At 42.5% G+C, this 25538-nt stretch overlaps 1 protein-coding gene across 2 annotated transcripts; it reads right to left on the bottom strand.

Moving 5' to 3' along the window:
* Positions 1-14527: 14527 nt before the first annotated feature.
* osr1 (odd-skipped related transcription factor 1) lies at positions 14528-23891 on the bottom strand. 2 transcript variants are annotated; one of them, XM_033021486.1, is made up of 3 exons: positions 23561-23891; positions 16336-17032; positions 14528-15750 (listed from the first exon to the last, which is right to left on the bottom strand). In XM_033021486.1, the coding sequence occupies exons 1-3, from the start codon at positions 23676-23678 to the stop codon at positions 15615-15617; spliced, it is 951 nt and encodes a 316-aa protein (XP_032877377.1). In that variant the 5' UTR covers positions 23679-23891; the 3' UTR covers positions 14528-15614. The 2 variants fall into 2 exon arrangements, with proteins under 2 accessions (XP_032877377.1, XP_032877378.1); XM_033021487.1 differs by lacking the exon at positions 23561-23891 and adding an exon at positions 19382-19981.
* Between the last annotated feature and the right edge of the window lie 1647 nt (positions 23892-25538).

Here is a 25538-nt window from a genome sequence, read left to right as displayed (position 1 = left end):
CATTTATGAAAGGATTATAGGATTTAACTGGATGGCATGCACCTAAAGCTTTTCACTGTACCTCGCTACATGTGACAATAATAAACCTAAACTTAAACATTCTGCTCAGTCCAGTTTTTATGAAAACACATGCATGTACATTCCTATTTTACCTTCAGACAGCCAGCTGTGTTCTACATTAGCCATGCTCCGACACTTTAAATGCTTTTCTTTACTAAGTTTTGCACCATTGCAAAAATTGCTGGTCTCTGGTGCGCAAAGCCATGTTTCCCAGCTCAGGTCAGGTATTTGCAAACCTAGACCAATTCACATTATATTTATGCTGCTGATCAGAAACCTCTTCACCAACCTATATGGTTTGAATTAATGTTGGTTCCATGGTTCAATGGGACTTTATTGTCACATGAAACTAGGCATCGTCAAGGACTGCTCCCACCCCAGCCACAGTCTGTTTACCCTCCTTCCATCCGGGAGGCGCTACAGGTCTCTCCGTTACCGGACCAGCAGGTTCAGGAACAGCTTACTCCCTGCGGCTGTTATACTACTTAACTCTGCACCTTGGTGATTGCCAGTCCCCCCCCCCCCCAGACATTCCTTCCCCCAGAAAAATTGCACTACTACTACTGTATGTACGTATATATATTTATTGCTCATTATTCTATGTTCACTCTTCTGGGTGAGATGCTAACTGCATTTCGTTGTCTTTGCACTGGATACTGCACAATGACAGATTGAATCTGAATCTGAATCTGAATCTAGGTACAGTGAAATTATTTTTTGTGCACAATTAAGTAAAGCACAACCATGCCTAATTGTAAGAATGTGAGAGTAATAAATTACACTGAAGCAATACACGAGCCATCATGTTTCCAGTGCCACTTTGTTTCCTCCAAGATCCAAAATTCTTAAATGTAGAGTCGTATCTTTGCCTTATGGACGCATTGTCCAGTCTCCACCTCTCTGTGCTGTGCAGGCTGTGTCTGATATGTGCGCTGGTCGGACTACAGTGGGGCCTCCAGCAGCACCAGATCCACACAATCCCCCGGCTGCTGCAGAGCCCCCAGCGGCCCATTCCATGGACACATTGACCCTTAAAATGCTGTCCCAACCTCCCGCAGCCACTGTTCCCCTTGTGTCCCCATTGGCCACACACTATCCCACTTTGGGTCAAGCAGCACAGCTTACAAACACCCTGCTGGCAGACTGGGATTTGGGTAATGGTTTCATTGCTCGGGCACCATATCAGGGCTGCACTAAAATACTTTTATTGTCATCCACCACCCACTCACAAGGTTGGCTGGGACAACCAGAGCCAGAGAATAACCTCACCCGAGGAAATAAATAACTCGTGGTGAGCAGCTTATTCTTGAGAGGAGACCAGGAGTAATCTGGGTGCAGTAGTGAGGGAGGAGAGGCTGAGAGATAGAAAGTAAAAAGGACTAATGAAGAAAACAAGTAGGTTTAGGGTGGTGTTGTTAAGGAGAAACAGGTTTGAGATCCTCTGGCCTTCAAAATTAAACCTGGTGAGAGGAAAGAACAATAATAACTGTATTGCACTTAGATTAATCAGACCATCAGCTACAAGTCCAGATAAATAACACCCAACTTGTCAGATGAAGTCATTCAATAATCAAAGCACAGCTCTCTGGCATTTCTGAGCAGGTCAATGAAATCATAAAACAATAGGAGGTTTTAATTCATTTTTTTGTCAGCAGAAAACTATAGGTCATAGCCTGGACTAATACTTGGAATGGGAAGATTGTCTTATAAGCAAAGATTGTATAATCTGAGATAGACACAAAATGCTATAGTAACTCAGTGGGACAGGCAGCAAATCTGGAGAGAAGGGATGGGTGATGTTTCAGGTCGAGACCCTTCTTCAGACTGATAAGCTGTATACACTAAGCTTGTATTCACTGGAGTTTAGAGGAATAAGAGAAGACTTAATTAAAATGTCAGGGACTGCTCATTTAAGACAGAGATTAACATATTTTTTTCCTTGACGGCCATGAGCGCTTGGACTTCTCAGCCTCAAAGACCGATTAAATATTTGCATATTTCTAAGGCAGAGGTAGATAGATTATTGATAAGGAAGAGATGAGAGCTTACCCCTGGGTAGATGGGAATGCAGAATTGTGGTTACAATCAGATCAAGCAGACTCAAAGGGCTGAGTAGCCTACTTCTGCTCCTCAGCTATATTTTGATATCTATGTTGGTATGTTGATAGGTATGTTTGTATGTATAAGAGGTGGTGACCTAATAAAGCGACCCACAAAAAAAAGATGTTTTATTTCACACTGAGAGAAAGTCATTCATTCCTGTGGTGTCCATTCAGCAGCTCTGCCAATTAATTAACTTATAAACCAGGTGCTAGAATTAGAGCGAAACATAATATTGCAAGATTGACTTGATGCAGCTGGATAAACTTTTAATATATTTGGCAAAGTGCATTGCGAAATTCAGCAGTGGTTGGCCGCACAAAATACATACAAGAACATCAGTCATCTCTTAAATTCACCTCTACATATTTGATCTAATCTGTGGAGGTGAGTACTATTTATTTATTTTTTAATAATTTTCAGGATCTGCATAGTATTGACTACGCTAGTATATACTGCTTGTTTCTACTTGGGGGTGAGTTGCCATTTTGAAGCATCGTAGCTCTTTCAGAAAGGTATTCCATTCAGTGCTGTTGTGTACTCCTAGACATAAACCCAGTGACAATGAAAGACCAGCAAACTATTTTCCAAGCAAAGCACAAAATGCTGGAGGAACTCAGCAGGTCAGGCAGCAACTGTGGAAGGAATTCCAACATCTGCAGTAAACAGATGCTGCCTGACCTGCTGAGTTCCTCCAGCACTTGGTTATTTTGTTCAAGATTCCAGCAACTACAGTTCTTTGTGTCTCCAATATATTTCCAGGTTAAGATGGTAAATGATTGAAGGAGACCTGCAGGTAGTCTTGCACATTTGGAGCACAAATGTTATGTAGCACTAATGGTCTTGCACGTGTTTAGGTTTGGATACCAAAAACATAATTCTTCATCCAGTTTTCCCAATGTGACTTTTATTATAAACCAATCAAGAAATATTTGAGACAGGAAAGGTAAAAAAATGATGCAAAAATGCAAGCTTAGCTTTTCTCTATCCTTCATTAACGATTTTTTGCAAAAGTCACCCACTCCCAGATAGTGAGGTCAACATTACGAGAGAGTCTAGATTCAGTCTTCACAGTGGAAGACATCAGCAAGGTGCCTGAAATTCAAGAGAGTCAGGGGACAGAGGTTAGTGGAGTTGCTGTTAATAAAGAGAAGGTGCATGGAAAGCTGAAAATGCTGAAGGTGGATGTCACCTGGACCAGATGGAGTAACCCCAGAGTTCTGCAAGAGGAATCTTTTGAGATTGTGGATGCATTAGTGGTGATCTTTCAAGAATCACAATAGTCAGAAGTGGTCCAGAGGCCTGCAAAATTGTAAATATTACTCTGCTGTTCAAGCAGGAAGCGAAGCAAAAGAGGGGAAATCTGTAGGCCGGTTAGTCTGACTTCAGTGGTTAATAAGATTTGAGAATCCATTATAAAGGATGAGATTGACCGAGTACTTAGAAGCACATGATAAAATAGGCTGAAGTCAGCATGGTTTTGTGAAGGGAAGATCTTGCCTGCCAAATCTGTAGGAATTATTTGATGAAGTAATTAGCGGGATAGACAGTCAGTGGTGTTGTTTACCTGTTTTCAGAAGGCCTTTGATAAGATGAGGCTGCTAAAGAAGATGAGAGCCCATGGTATTAGAGGGAAGATACTGGCATGGATAGAAGGTTGGCTGAATAGCAGAAGGCAAGGAGTGGGAATAAGGGGGCTTTTTCTGTTTGGCTGCCAGTGACTAATGGTGTTCCACAAGTGTTGGTGCCTGGGCCACTACTCTTCATGTTGTATATAGACGATTTGGATGAGGGAATTGACTTTGTGGCCATGTTTGTGGATGATACAAAGATAGGTGGAGGGGCAGGTAGGGTAGAGAATGCAGGGACTGCAGAAGGATTTGGACAAGTTGGGAGAGTGGGCAAAGATGAGGCAGATGGAATACAGTGTAGCAAAGTGTGTAATCATTTGGTAGTAGGAATAAAGGCGTCGACATTTTCTAAATGGGGAGAGGATTCAGATATCAGAGGTGCAAAGGGATTTGGGAATGCTGGTGCAAGATTCACAAAAGATTAGTTTGCAAATTGAATCGATAATAAGGAAGTCAAATACAATGTTGGCTTTCATTTTGAAAGGAATAGAATATAAAAATAAGGATGTAATGCTGTAGCTTTATAAGGCACTGGTCAGACCACATTTGGCATATTGTGAGCAGTTTTGGGCCCCATATCTATCTAGGATAGATTAGCCATGATTGAATGGCAGAGTAGACTCAAGCAGCTGAATGGCCGATTTCTACTGCTATGACTTATGAACATGCATAATACTGTTGGAAAGGGGGTTACAAGGATCAATGAAGGAACAGTTACATTTTTCCAAGATAGGATTTAGTTTAATTTAGTTTTGAGATACAGTGTACAAACAGGTCCTTCAGCCCACCAAGTCCACACTGACCCATCAATTACCCATACACTATTTCTGTGTTATTCCACTTTTGTATCCTACACACTAGGGGCAATTTACAGAAGCCAATGAACCTACAAATGTGCATGTCTTTGCAATGTGGGAGGAAACCAGAGCACCAGGAGAAAACCCATGCAGTCACAGGGAGAGCGCACAAACTCCGTGCAAACAGCAATCACAGTCAGGACTGAACCCAGGTCTCTGACTTTTTGAGGATGGAGGAAACATGAAGATGGAAGTGTTCTCACAAACCCAATTTCTTTGTCTTGGTGCAAGGTGTTACGAGTTTGGAAGTTTCTGCAGGGGTAACCTTGGGAAATGACTGCAGTGCCTTTGATATAAGGTGTGCACTGCAGTCAGTATGCAACAATGGTGTAGAGAATTAATGTTTCAGGTGGTGGATGGGTCCTCAGTCAAGTAGGTGAAGAGCTTCTTGAATACTGTTGGAGCTGTACTCATCATGGCAAGTGAAAAATAACCTATCATATTCTTGACATGTCTTATGGATGATCTCAGACAGTGAACACAATGGAGGCCAACAAGCTAAGCCCATGAAAACCGAAGAAAGCTTTGACAGCTAACTCAGTTGCGTAGGCTTTGCTAGCTGCCAAACTTATTAAAGAGATAGAATGCTTCTCAAGTCAATCACAAACATTCAAAAGCATGACTTAATGAATCCAAAGTACAGTTATTCTAAAATTTTAAGAAATAATGTTCAAAACATCAAAGCATTTAAAAACAATTAAGAAGGGTTAACTCAGAAAAATAAAAATCAATGAATACATGCATGGGCTGTGGGTGGCACAGTGGCGCAGCAGTAGAGCTGCTGCCTTACAGCACCAGAGACCTAGGTTTGACCCTGACTACGGGTGCTGTTTATACAGAGTTTGTATGTTCCCCCTGTTGCTGCGTGGGTTTTCTCCAGGTGATCCAGTGTCCTCCTACACTCCAAAGACGTGCAGGTTTGTAGGTTAATTGGATTGGTAAAATTGTAAATTGTCTCTAGTATGGTAGTATTGGTGTACGGGGTGATCATTGGTCGGCGCGGACTCGATGGGCCAAAGGACCTGTTTCCGCACTGTGTCGCCACCAAGGTCCTTTCCATTCCTCTCTATTTAACTGAATATCCTTGCACAAAATCTAACTTGGTAATGACTTAATAAACAAATTCCTTATTGTAACCACTGAAAAAATTGCAGGAGGTTCCATATGACTCCATATGAAGATGAACAAAGTTTTGCAAAATCCCGGTAAACCACATGATGTTTTGGATCTGTATTCACATAGGAACCCAGCACTAATGACAATTCCATGGAGGAATATTGATATTTCTCAAATACGATTGAGCCATAGCTTGATCGAAAGCAATTTTTACAAAAGCCTTATTTTTAACTAAGGTCACTCCTTAAAGAAATAAGGGAGTGCATCAAGAAAAATAAACCCTGGATATTCCATCTGTGTGAATTTTCATAGCAGATGTTTGATGATAAACTGCATTGAAGCTCATTATGCGACTATGGCATGAAAAAATATTCAGTATGTCCTAGAAACTATTGCACCTATTTTTATGAGATAAAATGGATGCAAGTAAGGTCAGTTTTAGGAACCAACAAACTCACCATTAATTTTCTACATAAGGAATTTTCTAGAATCTTCAATTTCGACATTGGCCAAATTTTTGCTTTTTCCAGGAATTAGCAGACTGTACATTGGTGAAGATGTTGAAATGGTTACTTACAACACACCTGGACGAAATGGATCAACTGGTGTTTGTGAGAACGTGTGATTGTTTTACTGCTTGCTGGCCACACAGATTAGGAGATTTCTGAACACCAGTCAAGGATTTACTGATCATTATAATCAATAGATGAAAAAACACAGGATAGAGTGTGCAATATCCCAATTGTATTCATGACAAGTATCTTAAATACTTAAACACAACGAACTGCGGATGATAGTTTACAACAAAAAAAAGACACAACATGCTGGAGTAACTCAGCAGGTCAGGCAGCATCTCTGGATAGCATGGATAGGCAACATTGTGGGTCAAGACCTTCTTCAGACATCTAAAGAGATATTCTGACCAGAAACGTTACCCATCTCAGGCAGAAATGCTGCCTGACCCATTGAGTTACTCCAGCACTTTTTGTATGTGGTTATCTTAAGAACCCTGTTGGAAAGTTCCTTTGAATGGACCTGCATTCAATGTGATTTTTCCATAGAGTGAGTAATTTGCTTTTCTATTTTGATATCAGACCAGTTCTTGCTCTCATTCCTTAAACGTACTGCCCATGGTTACTGCAAATATGAACTTACCTGGTCCAAATATATAACACCTACCATCCTGCATGGAAACTATGGGCCGAATTGTCTCCTTCTGAATTGGTAATTTTCTATAATTCTAAGATCCAATATTGGATCAAGCTTTTTTTTTTGGCACTCTTAGATGCCACCAAAAGGCTGCAGTAAGTCCTTCTGAATAAAAAGTGAAGGGGATGGCATTGTTTAGAGTTGTCTTTGACATTGGAACATGGAGAATTGGACATGAGACAGGAGGGCAATATATCTCATGTATTTGAGGCTGCTTAACTAACTGGCACCAAACACTGAACAAATGCTTTGGAAGTCAAAGTTCCTCGGAGGTTAGGTGTTCCACCTGTCTTAAAGTACCTTCCACCTGGAGAGTTGCTGTTCTACCTTCTCCGGGATTTGGAATCAGATGTCTAGCATTCACATTACTGGCTCATAAGATGCAATAATCATTTTCAGCTCAACCAGAGTTCACCTCTCCACAAACCCATGATAGGACGCATACCATTGGCAGACTTCTGGTCACAAACCCCTGATCACAGACCCCAAACAGGCCATTACCAATTCCTAAGGCTATGACACAATCAATGAGAAATTAGCTGAAGGCTAATGAATAATTTGGGGATAGAATTATGATAAATAGTGTAAAACCCCTGTGGATTAGCTGCCTTTGTAAATATATAACTAAATTGTACTCAAATAACAGGAGCACAATATTAGCATTTGCAGACGACAGCTGCAAAGAGAGCACAGGCTGTCTAGAAAATCAAGTCAAATGCTGTTAATTAAAACAAAATAAAAAGAAATGTAAGATGATAAATACACAGTGAGAGGAAAAGTCATTCAATAACTGGAACATTAACTTATTCAAAGTGAGTGCACACATTCAAAGCTACTAAATTACATGCAATCCCATATTCCATAAATACCTACATAAATGGAAAAGCAAAATTAAACAAAATCCATAACAAATCATCAGTGGGACTGCAATTAAATAAATAAGGTTTTGCACCTCAGTTCTCTTTAATTCATAGAAGTAAGTTAAACGTCAGAAGCTTTTTCTCTTTTCCCAGAGGGTCAATGACCTTTGGCATACCTTGGCAGCTCACACCATGAGTGCAGATTCACTTCAAACATTCGAAAGGGAGCTGGCCAAGTTCCTGGAGGAGGCTTACATTGCTACATACAGAGAATGGAGGGAATTTGCATGAACATAACATAGAACAGCACAGGAACAGGCCCTTCAGCCAACAATGTCCACACTGCACATGATGCCAAGTCAAACTAAACTCTTCTGCCTGCAAGTGATACAAATACCTCCATTCCCTGCATAACCACGTGTCTACCTAAAAACCTCTTAAATTCTACCAGAGGATCTGTCTCCACCATCACCACCACTGCCAGGGTTGGAATTCACTTCTGATTGCATCAGGAAGATGGAGAGAATTCTTCCAACATTTTTTGTTCCCATTTTTGGCCTGGTTTTTGATCTGTGTTTTTACCTCATCAGAAAGCAGTGGGCTGAGCAACAGTGGGCAGCCAATTGGTTATTTGTAACATGACTGAAAAAAATGGATCAACTTATAGTTTCTTGCCTGTTAATTTCACATTCCCTGTCAAAGATTTTGAAACCAATAGGAGGACTGTCATTGGCTGATATATCCAATATCGCAAGAACTGCCTTTACTCAACGTCTTCGTTACTTTGTAGACAGACACAAAATGCTGGTGTAATTCAGCGGGTCAGGCAGCATCTCTGGAGAGAAGGAATGGGTGGCATTTAGGGTCAAGACCCTTCTTCAGACTTCCTTACTTTACCTGCCTTGGGAAAGTGATCAAAGATTTAGCAGATTGCACCATAATATTTCTAACTTGTTTTCTCTAAAGCAATTGACATAGATTTATAGATAGAGCATGGAAACAGACCATTCGGCCCACTGAATCGGTACCTACCATCAATAACTCATCCTAAATGAATCCCATTTATTTTATTCAACCCACATTTCCACCAACTCCACAGATCCTATTATATCTACACTGCAAGGCAATTTGCCTAACTAATTAACATAGAAACATAGAAAATAGGTGCAGCAGGAGGCCATTCGGTGCTTCGAGCCAGCACCGCCATTCATTGTGATCATGGCTGATCCCCCTATCAATAACCTACAACCCACACGTCTTTGGGATATGGGAGGAATCTGGAGGACACTGGAAAAAAACCTTTGAGACACAGGTAGAACGTGCGGACTCCACACAGCGAGCAGTCAAGGTCAGGATTTAGTCTGGGTCTCTGGGGCCGTGGGGCAGCATGTCTACTGCACCGGTGTTGGGCTACCTCTTGTTCGCATAAGCCTGCTGACCGCAAATCACTGGCGGAGGTCACCCAGGACCTGAACATGCCATGTGTAGATGCTGAGATCCCGCCACGCTAACTAACCCACAGCCTGCTCCGAGCTCCAATGGATCGGCCTGACCAGTGACAGAGTCTCCAATGATGCACTAATCCCCAAATCGAGCCCCTATGCTCTGACAACCAAAGAGACCTGGGCTGATAACGGTCAATGGGCTGGTGCCATCAATATTTGGCCCAACACATGCAGATTTACCAGCTATCAATACTATGAGGCGCTTAATAATATATCTCAATATCTTTACCCTAAAGCAAAATTTGAAAAACGATGACAAAATAATTTACAATATTTTCGAAATAAACTTAAAATGCACTGGGTTATTTAGAAACATTTGTAACATGAAGAATAATTAAACAGAACCAATATATTTTAAATCTCATTGAAACGGCCCTGGACGTGTACCTTGAGGCCCGGGGTCCGTGGAGCTCGGGAGCAAGGCTGGAAGGCGGGGTTGGGCCGGACAGCTCTTACTTTAGTTTGCTTTAAATATTCAGTGTGGAAGCAGGCCCTTCGGCCCATCGAGTCCGCGCCGACCAACATCACCGCTACACTAGTTCCATCCTACATACTGGGGACAATTTACAGAAGCCAACGAACCTACAAACCTGTACATCTTTGGAATGTGGGAGGAACCAGGAGCACCCGGAGAGAACCCACTCGGTGACATGGAGAACGCATAAACTCCGGACACACAGCACCCGAAGTCCGAATTGAACTCGGGACTGGCGTTGTGAGGCAGCATATCTACCGCTATACCACTCTATTTCGGCTCTGCTCATAGATGGGCTGAATGGCCTCCTTTTGTCTCGTAAATAGTCTGCGATTCGATGATACGGTGCCCAGCAAACAATATACAGGGAACATAAACTATCAGCACACAGGCTCCAGCAGCAACCAACAACCGGAAGAATGGAAAAAGTAAATCTGTATTCACTTTGCATCTCTCCTCTCACATGTATTTTATTGTTTTTTTAACAAAGCTTTTCAGGTACGGCAAATAATTTGCATACAGCCAAGTTGCCCAAGCAACAGATAGGACAAATGGTTAGGGAGAAAATGCTGGAGAAACTCAGCGGGCGAGGCAGTATCTATGGAGAGAAGGAATATGCGACGTTTCGGGTCTGAAGAAGGGTCTCGACCCGAAACGTCGCCCATTCCGTCTCTCCAGAGATGCCGCCTCACCCGCTGAGTTTCTCCAGCATGTTTTGTCTACCTTCGATTGTTCCAGCATCAGCAATTCTTTAAAACAGGACAAATGGTTAGTTCGTTAGTTTGCTAATCATCTGATTAAGGAACAACTACCGCTAGACAGAAGGAAGAGTTTTGCTGTTCCATCAAAATTAACCTTCGAAACTTTTTTAAAGAGTTTTAAACCAAGCAATGCGGCGATTTGACAGTGTCCGTCTATGTTTGGTAATTAAGTTGTTTAATAGAGATTGCAATCCCTCTATCTCGCAGACATGGGAGATTGAGCCAATCTGGCACACAACTCATGTCATAAAACGCAAAAGAAAAACATGCAGCAGAAGATAACATGGAAGACATGCGAAGTGGAACACAGAAACAATAAACAGATCAAATTAAACAGAGAATAGACGCAAAAAACATACAAATGCGTTTCAAACAGTGCACAATAAATAGTGTAATCGTGCTTTAAGCGAACTACAACATAGGGCTTACAACACCAGGACACATTTACCATTGTGTTTAAGAAGGAACTGCAGATGCTGGAAAATCGAAGGTACACAAAAATGCTGGAGAAACTCAGCGGGTGCACCTCACATTCTACCTCTACATACACCTCACATTTACCATTGACTCCAAATCTACCTCGCATTGTCACTAGTCTGAAGATCGGTCCCGACCCGAAACATCGTCTGTCCATTTCCCCCAAAGATGCTGCCTGACCCGTTGAGTTCCTTCAGCACTTTTATAATTTGCTCAAGATTCCAGCATCTGCAGTTTATTGTCTCTGCACCAGTCTCCAATTCACTTACAATTTCATTTGTAAGATCGTCTAACTCATCTAGCAGTGAATTGGCTTTACCCTGGAGGTTTCTTCTTAGCCTGTTGGTCGTGTTTTTGTTTTGTTTTTCCTCCCTGACACTCTTATATAGCTTCCAACTTTCAAAGACGTTTAAAAGTGGGGGAAATTGGAGTTGAGTGGCCCAATCTATTAAAATGCAAAACTTGTACTTCGGGAGCCTGTACTCAAGTTCAAATCCGCAGTGTTGTGAAGAAAGCTTTCTTTGCTAGCTGCAAATGCCATCTTAGAACTAATTTGTGCAGTTGCAAATTAGTTCTGCTCAACATAGCTTAGAGAAACAGTATGATTGAGAATTTAGCATGGGGAGTGCATGCGCACGAATTGCTATGTGCACACAAATGGATCTTGAGCTAAACACGAAGTGCTGGAGGAAGTCAACGGGTCAGGAGGCATCTCTAGAAGAAATGGACAAACGACGCTACGTGTCAGGACCATTCTACCCATTCCCTCTACAGATGCTGTCTGATCCGCTGAGTTCCTCTAACACGATGATAGACATAAAAAGCTGGAGTAACTCAGCGAGACCCTTGGGTCTCGACCCGAAACATTGCCCATTCTTTCTCTCCAGAGATGCTGCTTGACCCGCTGAGTTACTCCAGCTTTTTGTGTCTATCTTCGGTTTAAACCAGCATCTGCAGATCCTTCCCACAAGATTTCCTCTTACACTTTTTGTTTTGCTCAATATGTCCAGCAATTCTTTGGCTCTGCACAAATAGACCCAGTTTGATTATATTTAGAAATTGAAGAAATGTTCTGGTTAAATTAATAATCTCCCTTATAGCTGTCATGAGTATTATTGGTAAAGGAAAGGATAAGAAACTTTCCGCTAGGTTCAGCAAGAGGTATTCATCCAATACCAGAGTTTCGGAACATCGCTCAGAGAGACATCATACATCTGGCCATCCATCCCGACATTGGATGTCAACATTAATCATTTTTTTAATATTATAAACTCATTATTGACCTGTGAATGTTTAATGCTAAGTTTGAGTGCCAACTCTCCAAAGTTCATCGCTTACAGCTGTTATATTTCACCTTCGTAAACCCAAGGGGCATGGAGATAATTTTAAGAGTAGTTGCAATATTTTCTCCGATTCATCTACAAGTTAAAATAAATGGTAACAGAAAATGTAGAAAGTACGTGCGAATGTGAAAATTAAAATCAGGAGTTAGCTATTCAGTCCTTCGTGCCTTCTATATTCAATAAGGCCATTATTTAGCTCACCATTTTTTTTGTACCAGCTTCATAGCCCTTGACTCCTTTAATGTCTAAAAAATTCTATCAATCCTCGTTTTGAGACTGCTAAGCGACTAATCCTCCACAAACATCTTGCCCTCCTGGTGAAAAAAAGTCCTTATCTGAATCCTGAATGGTCGTTCTTTTATCTTGAGTCTGTGACCCCCTTGGTCCTAGGTACACATGAGTCAATAAGTAACTAAAACAAGTTCATAGTTCGGTTCTGCGGGAACACCAAAATGTGAACCTCCTTTTTTTAATCTTATCATATCCTGTGTGTTTCTGGACATTTTCGTTCTCATTTCACACTTCCAACATTTGTTTTATTTTAACGGGCATGTTTTTTTTAAATAAAATAAATCCGAACTCGTTAGTACCTTGTTTCACCAAATGGATTCACATATTCATTCCCCCAAATTGAACTCCGAGTAGGACTAATTTTTATTATATTCATGATAACCGAGTGGTATATGTTCCAGACCCCAGCAACAGTATTATTAAATGCCTGAAAACTGTTGAATGTCTTAAAATCAGCTTTTCTTAAAATTGTGAAATCTACCTGCAGGCGATGTAAATATGTCACCCTTCCAAAGGTTCGACTATTATTCATTGTTTGATGTCTCTCAACAGTAAGTTGGGATCCAATGACACACAGTTTAATTTCAGTACTGTAGTCAACATTTCGGCTGTAAACCTTTTAAATAATATTGTAGAGACAAGGAACTGCAGGTACTGGATTACAGAAAAATACACAAAATGCTGGAGTAACTCAGCGAGTGGAGCAGCATCCCTGGAGAACATGGATAGGTCCCAACCTGAAACTTTACCTATCCGTGTTCTCTTGAGATGCTGCCCGATCCGCTGAGTTACTCCAGCATTTTGTGTCTTCAAAGAATCGCGCCCTGTTCTACTCTGCTGTTGTGTAAGGTGCCCGTTCCAATGTGAAGCCTCACGCCACAGAATGCGGGTTTCTCGTGAACCTGAAGAAGGTTTCAACCTTGGTTATTAGCCAGATAAGTGTGCAAAATCATGTTCACTGCAGTTTGGCTGCAAGGATAGATCCTCGTCAGGGATGAATAGAGATCAGTCTCGAATGTATGTACTGTGGTACGGTAACCCCGTGCTTTATGACGGTGTGCTCAATCCTGATCTAGTATAATAATTTAATTTCTAATCGTTAGATTAGAATATAGAAAAAGGACTGTGAAAATAACCACGACTGTTTGAACAGACAACACGACATGGGCGGGAGAAGTATTATTGGAATGGGAAGAGGTTGTGGGAGAGTGGACCGTTTATTTTTCCTTTAGATGTAAAACAAAACCTAAACGTAATAGGATTTTAATACGATTCTGAAGCGTGTTTTTATACCAGCCTCTCCATGGACACGTTCAAATCTTGAGTGGGTTTACAGTAGAGAATACACACATCATAGACTTAGCAATGCAGATTGGTCGTGCCCCTTCTATATAGAGTTCCTATCTTACTGAATGCATTTGGCCAATCTGGCGTACCTAAAAACTGTCGGTGAAAAGCAGGGAAGTTTCTGCCTTAAATCTCAACGCTACCATTCCCCTAAATCAGCAGGTAAGCGACCTCGCTCACAAAGGCCACTCGCATCGAAGCTGCTCGCAAAAATAAAAGGCGGATTGAAAACGTCAATTCTATCTCCCCTGCTGCAAGCGACAGCCGAATACTAAAGGATGGGTGCGGATCAAGCGGAGGAAAGTATGCAGGGACGCTGTTGCGTCTCTTTGATGAGTGTAGGTTGGGGTGTATAGGTGAATAGGTAGACTGTGAATAGGTAGACTGTGGCTTGTCCAATTCGTTCTCCGCCTAGAGGCGGTGAAAATGGAACACGGCCTCGTTGTATGTAACAGAAATCTCATTTGGTAAAGAAACGGCCAGCGCACTAAATGCTGCCTAGGAAATGGCAATTTATTCGTTTAAAAAGATTAGAAATCCAGTGATACATGAAAATAGTAAAAAAAAAAAAAAAACAGCGTAAAGTGCCAAAAACATTTACAAAGAACCATTTGTGTTTAGAAAAAACACGGAGAATGGAATGTAGTTAGAATGTTCTTAACTTGGGAGATTTTATGTTCTTTCGCTTCATTTCCCCCCCTGTTGTTTTTATCAACCATCTGCCTTGTTTCCAACACCCGCGCTCCCGCTACACAGCTCAGTGTTTCGCTGTTCCGATTCAAGCAACGCAGATGACGAGCTAACGACCCCTGCGGTACACATTTCGACCCCTTCGCTGCATTGTTTTTTGTTGTTGTTTGCGGTGATAGATATGTGGTTCGGCTCTCCTTACTACGTTACACGGGTATCTCTGCCTTACCCCAGCCCATTGTCAGATGTTTCTCATACATTCAAACAGCACTGAGTCTCCACATCTTTACCCGTTCACCGCTGCTTTGTTTTCTGTTTGGCCTCCAGCCGAAATCTGAACATTTATTCCATTCTTTGCCCTAAATTTCGACGGATTTAACTCAAAAACAACGACTCTGCCCACACTCCGGGATCTCTGGCTTGTCTCTGGGGATGTACGTGAGGTAATGGATGGTGCCTCGGGTCAACGTTTCTCCGCAAAACCTTTGAGTTTGCATGGTTAGGTCAGTGTGGATAAGGAGACGGGTTTTCAGATTGCTTCTTTGGTCACACATTCGCCTCAGGTCGGGCGTATGCGCGGAGATTCATTCATGTTAAACACAGAAGGCAATGCAGCAACTTCCAGACTCCAAGTTCACGATGGAGGTCGTCAACAGCCCTTGTGTCACAGGAGGGAAACAAAAAGGTTTTTGCTCTCCCTTCGAAAACGACACGGATCGTCTGAGAGTGGTATCCCACAGATACAGATAACCTGTTCCAAATTGAATTAAAATAACAGAAAAGAACGGCGGTAGAATGGATATAGTCTATGCTGCTTCTAAATTTGACAGATATGTCCACGTTATAGGCGTTCATCAAAGTTCCACTCAGTAAGTCCTGTTTGCAGGCGTGCTCAGCACTTTATTTTTGCGGTTTTGAGCTCTTTTACCTGCACATGCAGTGTTTTGTGAACGGCTAATGTTCTGGACTGGCAAAATCCTTTGCCGCATTCTTGACATTTGAAGGGTTTTTCCTTGGAATGAATGTACCTACATCAAAGCAAAAAAAAAAAAATCATACGTCTGTAAAATCAGCGGAATTATTCAAAGCACTTTCAGTGAGCTGCTGCTATGCTGTTTCACCCACATTACAAATTCGCTTGACAAGATAAATAGTATTGCCAGCCAGCCATTTAAACCACCATAGAACTTGGGATTTAGAAAGGTGTAGCACAGGAACATGCCCTTCATTCTACAATGTTCGCCCCTGACGTAATGTCAGGTCAAATTAATCTCCTCTGTCTCCTCGTGATCCACATCCCCCATTCCCCGCATACGCCTCTTAAACGCCACTATCGTATCTGCCCTGCCTTCGATTCAACGAGAATTCCCATGCGATTCTGGGGAGAGGAATTAAGCTGCTGACGTTACTACCAAGACTCGTGTTGCGAACGCCTTGACATAAAAGTTTGAACTCCTTGAAATTGGATCAAAGTTTCTGGTCCTCTGCTGTTTACAATCGGTTCTGCAGGGGTCTCCTGAGACTTCGACAATAGAACCTCAACTAAGCGGAGTTCATTCCGGCGCTCACCCTTTACCCTCCCCCTTCAAAATGAAACCAGGATGCCTCCTTACCTGTGGTCGCGGAGGTGATCCTGTCTCCTGAACGCCTTGTGACAAATGTCACACGTGTAGGGCCGTTCGTCGGTGTGGGTCCTTTCATGAATCAAGAGATTGTAAGATTTTGTAAAATGCCTGCCACAAAATTTGCAGACAAATTCTTTTTTGGTTTTGGATGGCAATCTGCCCCTGGTGGGCTTCCTCTCCGGCGATAGCTTGGTGACATCCAGCAGGGACCCAATGGCCGAGGGAGAACATTGTTCATCTAGTTGTCCGAGCTTAGGGTGATCTTCTTGGGTTGCCGCGATGGCCAAATTGGCGAAGTCGAACCTGGGCCTTGCCTTGTTCGGAATAGTGCTTGATTCCTGCTTGGGTTGGAAGACGTGGGGGAAGATCGGGATGGTGGGCAACTGGAACCGAGTGTCTACCAGAGCCGAGACAGCTGGTACTTTGGAGAAGGACGACCGGGGCAAAGGCATCGGAGGGTAGCCCAGGGTCCACTGGTGGAGGTGGACGGTGTGCAGGGTGCTGAAGCCGTAGAGGTTGTGCAACTGCTCTGATGGCGTGGGGACGCCGTTGGAAGCCTGAAGAAAGGCGTAGTTCGCTAGTTGTAGAGATGGGTGAATGGGTACGGGAGCCGGAATAGTCTTACTGCCCATGGTGCCCGCAGATAGAGCGCTAGTTGCAGGAAACCGTGCCAACTTGCTGAAACCTTGGTGTGAGGGGCAAAAGCAAAACAGAGAGTGAGCGTCGACGTGATTTATTTCCATTCTTATTAAAAGTTTAACGAGTAATCAAACAAGACATTCACTCTACTTTAACACACACCCCTAAAGTACTGCCTCAAGGTAAACCAATATGGAGAACAAGCAATATAACAGTAAAATCCGCATGTCTTACTAACAGAGTGTAAACACATTCACCAAACACAGCCTGACGTTTTATTTGAGAGCAGACCATGTTTGCTGAGTCTCACAGAGTAAACAACCAGACCAGTAAAGTATGGCCATGCCAGCCACCGCCATCCGCAAGACTGTTTATTTATATCCCTCGCTGGGGGACGATAGAAGGGCAGTAAGTGCCCCGCCGCGGCCTTAAACAGAGGTAAAATGAAAACATTTTCGGCCTGTAGCCTAACAAGAGCCATCGATAATAACCGCGACAGGTAGAACGCTGCATGCAAGCGCGCCAGGATGCAGAAATTGACTTTTGCCCCATTCACTCCAAACGCCACCGTGATCCACAGTGAATCAAAAAGAGAATTGGATGTGCTGCCCGATGAATAAAACGTTCTAAAACAGTAATTAAAAAATGTTATTAATCATTATTTATCATTCCAGGAATCCGACGCTGATCCCAACAGTGCAGCAATAGTGTGAAGGAAGAAGCTGCAGGTCGGGTCGGCTATTTGTCCTAACCTTTCACGCACCGATGCATCAAAGGGACATATTTTCAAGGAGACACATTCGGGCTGTGTTGCTATTTGATCAATAGTTTATAACATTGCCTAAATTACGTTGCTCTTTTAAATGCAAACACCAAGCAAAACGGTTCCTCCCCCTCTGATTACTAAATCTGTTCCTTACACCTATGTTCTTAAATAATATTCTGAAAAAAAAATCTAAACGGATAACTTTGGTTTTCGGGTACAAATGAGTAGGGAGCCCGAAGATATACACAAAATGCCGGAGTAACTCAGCGGGTCAGGTAGCATATCTGGACAGAAGGAATGGGTGACGTTTCGGGTCGAGACCCTTCTTCAGACTAGGGAGCCCACTAGGGATTCGATGGGATTCCGCATTTTTGGGGTGTCTCCGCTGATCATTCGTTGTTCTTGCTCCTTTTTAAGATAGTAACTTAAAACTGTTGTCACGGTTGAATCGGTGAGAATCGCTCGTTATTGCATTTGGGAAAATAAGGAGAGATGCGACTAATTAGCATTTTCTGGTCTTCAGATCACCAGGGATTTAGTGGTTTATGGTCATGGCGCAGAAGTAATTGACTCCTTCTTCGGATCATTAGAAAGATCCCATTAGTTATTCCAACGTTTCTTGCGCAAGAAAGTACAGAACACTTACTTCAATAAAACACAAGGAAAATGCCGAAATAATTATAACGGCCACATCGTTCTAGCAAGTAAACACCACGTTAGATGTATTTTTCCAAACAATAATAAAACGCCGTGAGCGAATGAGAACGGTAATCGGTCTAAATTATTTGAAAGGAATTGGCAAACCAAGCGAACTGACATCATGCGGAATTCCTCTGCAATGACCCAGAATAAAATACAGTGACATTTTGTAAAGATTGGCTTTGCTAATTGGTGAGACTTTCCATTAGTGTTGGTAAGAAAAGTCACACCAGAATTCTCCTTTAACTCTCAACAGTCGTGGCAGATAACGCTCAATGAAACTAGTCACGGGTAATTTGTCAACGTGCGCTCAATGAAAGAAGTTCCTATCCGGGGTTATGTGTCCGTAATTATCCGAGCCGTTGATTAGGGTCTATTATGTTAACTCATACTTTAGTGTCGCTTTTCACTGATTGAAACTAAATGGGCGATTTTACTCACTTAGCTGGTCGGAAAGCGAGGGGACGTTCCCCGTTAATAACTACCATTGCCACATAAGTGTCAACGATGTGAAGGACAACGGTATTCTAGCACATCGATCAGTCATGTGCTTGTATCAACGAGATTTTAAAATATTTGGAGCACGTCAAGTGCATTAAACTGAGGAACGCCCCCATGCAGTTGCAGATGTTTCAATTATATTTAAATAAAATTAAACCAGAGGAAGTGCTTTCTACCCTCTCTATCTTTAGCATCAATTAATGGAAAATGCCCAATTATTTTCACACCTATTTTTTGTTCAAATTTCTCAATTTGGGTTTTGTTACAGAGTCTCAAGGAGAACGACGAGCATATATGTTCGCGATCTGCTCTGATATTGATGGGGCCTGGGATAAGTCCAAAATCACGGTGCCTTGTTACATTATCCACGATATCGTCGTATAATTTTTGAAAATGCTATGTGCAAAGAGAGAAGAGTCGTTCCCTTACCGTGAAGTAGTCCAATCTCTTGTGTCCCAATTATCCTTTGCAAAATGTCCAAACTGAATTTTACAGTTTAGTACAAAGGTCTTTCCGAAGCAACTGAAACGTGTCCTACTTATCTCCTCTTAAAGTCAACTGGCATCGCAGGCAGCGGGGATCATTGTGTATTGGCCTGCATTTTAATAGAGTTGGTGTACGGTCTCTGGGGGGCAATAGAGAGAGTACTATCTCATATCTCCCGCGACAACAAATACATTCGGAAGTGTAAGTCCCACTGAAACCACATATATGGTTTCAGAATATATTTACCTTAGTGTAAAGTGAACTTTTATATTGTATTTTTATTACCCTTCTTGCTGAGAGCACTGTTTGTCACGGAAACCACAGAGAAATAAAATAAAACGTGGATTGTGTTCCAAAGTGGACTCCGTTAAACAAAGCCAAGAGGTTTTGAAAGAGCAAGCAAGCACGGGCGATGAGCATGTATATTCCAGCGACGCTGAAAAAAAAGCCTTGATATTGCAGGACCAACCTGACCTACGAGATCTGATAATGGCACTTTTCCAAGAGAGACAAACTGTTAAATCACTTGGAATAAACAAATTACAAAAAAAAAAAGAAGAATTTCTGACCAGATACAATCACGATTAATGATGCATTGTTGGTCCGATTACAGTACGTCGAGGTATCAATGCAGAGTTCAGTTCAAGACCTCTGAGGATTGCCATTTTCTTAAAAACAACCACTGCAAAGTTTTGTTTTTATCTTTGTAAAACTGTGCTCTGAAACAACGCGCTTCCAAGAGACTTGCAAATTGTTGCACACAACAGGTGCATCGCGCCTGTAGCTGAATAGCGATTTGAATCATCCTCACGCTGTATCTGGAGTATGCGAAATTAGATCGAATACCCACGCAGCGGTCGGATTTGTAATCTTCTGGCCAAGATGTAGGAGTTTTAAATAAATATTCGGCAAACGCTCAACTGGATAAAACGTCTACACTTGTCTCCTAACATGGAACCATGTCCATGTCCATAAAATATTAAGCAGAAAAAAAAGGTGTTTTAAATATCCACTGCAGCTGATCAACAACAACTTAGAGCTGACGAGAGAACATCTCCGCGGAATCAATGTGACTGGGCGGGTTTAATTGGATGTTTACTGGGCACTGGAAAATAAAGGCACCAAGCCGAGAGATAGGGCAACCCCCCGAGAATAAAGACCGAATAAATGGAAAAAGGACGATTTAGTTCGACACTTGCTATACCACGTTTTGTTTGCTAAAGGTACTAAGCTGCGTTCTCGCCACCGTGATCACAAATATAATAAAATTATATAAACAAATGTATCAATATATTTAATCATCGTCTGATTTCATTGTTTTAATTTCAGCCCCATCACATTGTGCAATATTGAATATGGCCCGGGTACATTTAATCCCCTGTGTTTAAATTGTATTTCCGCGCACACATAGTAATAAAACAAAAACAAAAATTGGCCGCCGCAGCGTTTAGGAGGCTGTTTGGCAGTGCCTTAACCAAAAGGTGATTTATAGGAGTGAATGGTATTCGGGGTTTTTTATTACGATTAAGCGTCAATATAGGAGAGGTAATAAAAAGGCAGATACAATGCAGGCTGCTTAAAGTGTGTCCTTTCCACTGCCAACCTGACAGCTTCATGCCCGAGAACATTCCTGCACCCAATTAAAAGTATGTTGCAGAACACTTCCAGAACAGTGCAGCGGCTAATTGTAATGTCATGGTCTGCAATGGGAATGGACGCCACCGGCCGAAGCCCATCCGACTGAACGCAAAGTAGAGTGGGGAGAGTGGCCGTTTGGTCAGGATCTGCTGAAGAGGGATGTCTTTCACTCATCATCGATAAATGGGTGCAGGTTCCCATTAATTTAAACGTCATCATCTCCTACACTCCCGCCCCATCACTACGGAACACCAGATTGTTTTGTTAAAAATAGGAACAGTGAAGGTTAGTTGCTGAGTAATTGGGAACATGGCATTTATACACAGACGCTCTATCGAATAAAAACTTCATTCAGCCAAGATAAATTTACCCTGGAAAATAAGTCCATAAACCTGAAAGGGTGCATCAGTCTGGAATATCTCTCCTTCCACAGTTTTCCCACCCATTCCGCTTTAACTAATATTGTGTCGAGCTGCTGTCTGGTTTATGAAGCCGATGCAATTTCGCCATCGGTGTCGGCCTAATAAGAAGCGTACTTGCTAATTGAGCGCAGGCACATTGGAAGGCCGGGCGCGCTGCGGCATATTCATCGGCGTTCCCTCTTAGGTCTATGTCCCAACTGCTTCGGGGGCATCATTACTCATTGGATTATCACAATATCACTATGAGTACACTGTTTGGAGAATCGAAGAGCTCAAAGCACTTTTTAGCTGGCAGTGTTGATTAATACATCGAATAAGACAAACAAGCAGTTTCTAAGTGTAAACAATGGATGGGTTGGCTTTTAAACGGGGGCAGGGGAATGACTTTGGGAAATGTTTAGTCCATTATGCAGTTTGTGTACAGAATAAAGTGGAGTAAGTTGGACGGATTTCAACAGTCAGCTGTTTTACATCCAAATTTCGAGGAGGGTGTGTTTTATAGTGAAACGATCGCCTCTCTTGTATATTTATCTGCTTCACGGATTACAGTGCACTTCTGATTGAAGAAATAACCGTGTATGAATTCGCCCATATTCGGCAAACTTATAGAACACCGTGTGTGTGTGTGTTTGTGGGGTGGTGGTGGGGGGGAGGGGGAGGGAGGGGGCGGGGGGGGGGGGGGGGGGGGGGGGGGGGGAGAGGTGGAAATTAGACGTATTGAATTATTTGGAAAATGTTAATTTTGATCTTCATAATAAAATGAAAATTTCCAGCAAGTAACATGGTGTAAGGCTGAGTATCTATCGCTCTGTCCGCGGTTACAACCAAACTCATGAGTTAGGACAGTACTCGAATTTAAAAAGCACAACAACCGAATATGATTTATACTATTGCTAATTTAATACTATTTCTCCATCGTATTGCAAAAATCCCACATTAACATTAACCGAAATAATCGAGATTATGTGTAAGACTCGCGAAGTCAACTAGATTTTGTTTTCCTTTTAACATACTTAATTTTACTGTTAAACGTTTGTCTCACATTAGTTGGAGGCTTGATGCTAATGAAATAGAAAAATACAGTTTTCGAATAAAAAGTGCTCCCCGCATTTGATCCTGTCAGAACAAGTACCGCTGACCGCACCGGAACCCTTATTGAATGCATCCCATCAACATTATTAGGAGTAAACTTCTCGCCGCACCGGAAACAGCTGGGAACAACTCAAGAGCTGGACTCGCTTTGTAGCCAGGCTGGTAGACCGGTCGCTTCGCCTCGGTCTGTGGCAGAAAGCCGCGCGTTTACATCTGAACGATTGTATAAAACCAACTTCACTAGGGGTGAGAAAAATCGATGCACCGGTTCCATAGCATACCCTGCACGGCGGCGACCCTTGTCACTGCCCCGACTGGCGTGATCGAGTGGGTTCAGGTGTGCAACAGCCAGGCACCAGTGTTTATATACAACCTGCACGTGCTTTACCGGGCACCAGGCTATGCACATGTTAAATCACAATCTGCCGAGAGAATTGAACACTATGAAACCCTAAGCAGACTTGGCAAAGGGGAAACGTGGTTAGTTTCGTTCTACGCGGTACATTAGCATTGCAACTGCTCTCTCAGTGAAACCTAGAATGTCAATAAATGTGCCCGCTCCGCTGTGTAGCAGATACACGGCTGCATGGGTCATAGATGGGGCATCGAGGGTCCACCGTGAGCTGTGTTCCAAGGTTTGATTAGGCTTGGTTCAAGATGATCCGGGTTTTATCCGAGAATCACTTTACTCACAGCCCCATTGCAGAGTAAAGCACTCCCGTCGTTCGGACTTTGAGATTGACATGTTCAGCTTACTTCCCGAAACATGTTGGAAAATGTAAGTGAACTGAACCTGGATAGATTGGCTCGCTATTTTTATAAATTTAAAAAAAAAATCAAATTTCGAAAACATTACTTGAAGCAGGTCAGTTCCATGCAAACAATCCCAAATTTCGCGCGTCCCATAATCCACGGTAGTCCCTTCTTTCCCTTAATGCGATGCAATGGAAAAGAAATGTCTTGTGGTTACCTGTACCCGGGAGCTCGTCGGGCGCTGCGAGTGTCGCCGCTTTCTCGCTGGAACTAGTGACAGATGTGGAGGTGGAGGGGGCGGCGGCTGTGGCACAAGCGCATACCCAAGTTGGCATGCTCTGAACTCGGAGAAGGCGCTGCGGCGACGAAGTGGGATAATAGGGGGGTTGGAGAGGAGAGCTTGCTGGTTGGAGGTACACCAGTCAAGAGCGACCGAGACCGTGTCAGACAGCACTCGAGCGGCGGTGGCGCGGCTCGCCTTATGTTGGGAGGCAGATGCCGAACACAGACCGACTCCTCCAGACCCTTCGGACCACCTCCTATTTCAACCGAGTCCTGGGAGAAATCCTGGGACGGCGCAGGCGCATTGCACAGCCAGGCGGCCCCACCAACAAAAAGTCAATAAACTTTCAGCAAAGTTCACAGCATCGTCGGGGAGACGGGGGCTGCGGAGCTTCACGCCGCTTCAGGCTTAAGAGATGATAAGAAAACATTGCAAGCTAAAATAACAACATTTCTGTTGGACAACAACCTTTTTTAATTTTTTATATAAACTTTACCCAGAGCAAATGTGCTGTGTCCTTCTAAAGAGCGAAATGAAACCCGCCCAAGCCATTAAATGGAAATGAAATAGACAGTAAAATCTGACCTTGATGGTGCACATATGGACTATTTTAATATTCCGCTAAAACCACTCATCTATTTCTCTCACCAGACTCAGAGCGGTATATTTTTGGGGTTTTGGGATTGGGATATCCATTAAAAGCGATAAAAACAACAGGCGAAGGCACTTTCTGCAGTGGTTATATCAAGGGTTACAGGAGGAAGAAGCCTCTGAAGAAGTTCTGAATACGACTCCCCGATAAGACCCACTCAAAAATGCTAAATCTAAGAAAAGACACTCGTTGCGGGTACAAATCATTATAAAAGGATATATTCAATTAAAACGCCTTTAAAGGGTCAGAAATATTACACTAGCAAACACTTTCTTGAAAGAAGGCTTCCGTTTCTTGCCAAAGGGAAAGGACAAAAATTCAAGTTTCCCCTCCACACAAAGTGTCACCGAGAAAAGCCGTGGGAACAATCAGAGAAATATATACATATACATTTAAAAAAAACACATTTTCAGTTAACGAAATAGAAATCAGAATAGTTTCTAGGTTATATTTTGAGTATTCATAAGGGTCTTATGGCTGCTTTACAATGATTAATATATTCGTTTAACAGAACACTTTAGAATAACTCCTGGAATGTATTTAGATAACTGGGCATTGGGCAGTCCATGTTTTACTTTGAGATTCACAAACATTTTCGTTGCTCAGCCCCTTGAAAAGGTCCACAGATTTATTCTTCCCCGCACTGCACTTCGGGGTACATCGTTGCATTTCTGTTTTTTGTTTATTATCTTCTTCGTTCTCAATTTTCATTCCGCTAATGGGAGATAAAGGGAGAGAGCAGGGTTTTTCTTTGACAGCCCGCTCTTTCATCTAAAATAATACCACGACGTGAAGCAAGTGTGGCTGATTCATCCCGAGTGCCGCCTGTGCCTGGTTTGATTCAAGCCGGCAAGGTAATCAGCATCGCCACTGTTCACCTTTGCAAACACTTCGCGATCCAATCATCAACCATCCATTGGCATGGCTCGTAGCCAAACACATTTTTCTCAACCAGGTTTTGAGCTTGAAATATAGCGTTTTTTTAAAAAGGAAACATCAAAGCCGGTCTAAATGTATATATCTTGTTTTCCAATTCCCTCTGGAGACCGACCAAACGAAGGAACGCTATTTAAAACAACGTTGCACAGAAGAAATCATGAAAAACATGTGCCCATTGAAATATAACAAGTATTGACGCTCTGTTAGTGTGGAGGGGACAGGGTTTTTTTTTTCGAGAAGCATCGTTTTAATTGAGAGTGCTTGTACCCTGTGAAGTTTTATTTTGCTTTCACGTGAAGTGCCATCACACGGAGTGTAGCA

The sequence above is a fragment of the Amblyraja radiata genome, chromosome 5, assembly GCF_010909765.2.
Source record: "Amblyraja radiata isolate CabotCenter1 chromosome 5, sAmbRad1.1.pri, whole genome shotgun sequence".
NCBI lineage: Eukaryota > Metazoa > Chordata > Chondrichthyes > Rajiformes > Rajidae > Amblyraja > Amblyraja radiata.
The sequence above is the reverse complement of the archived record's forward strand: the minus strand, read 5'-3'. Positions and strand labels throughout refer to the sequence as shown.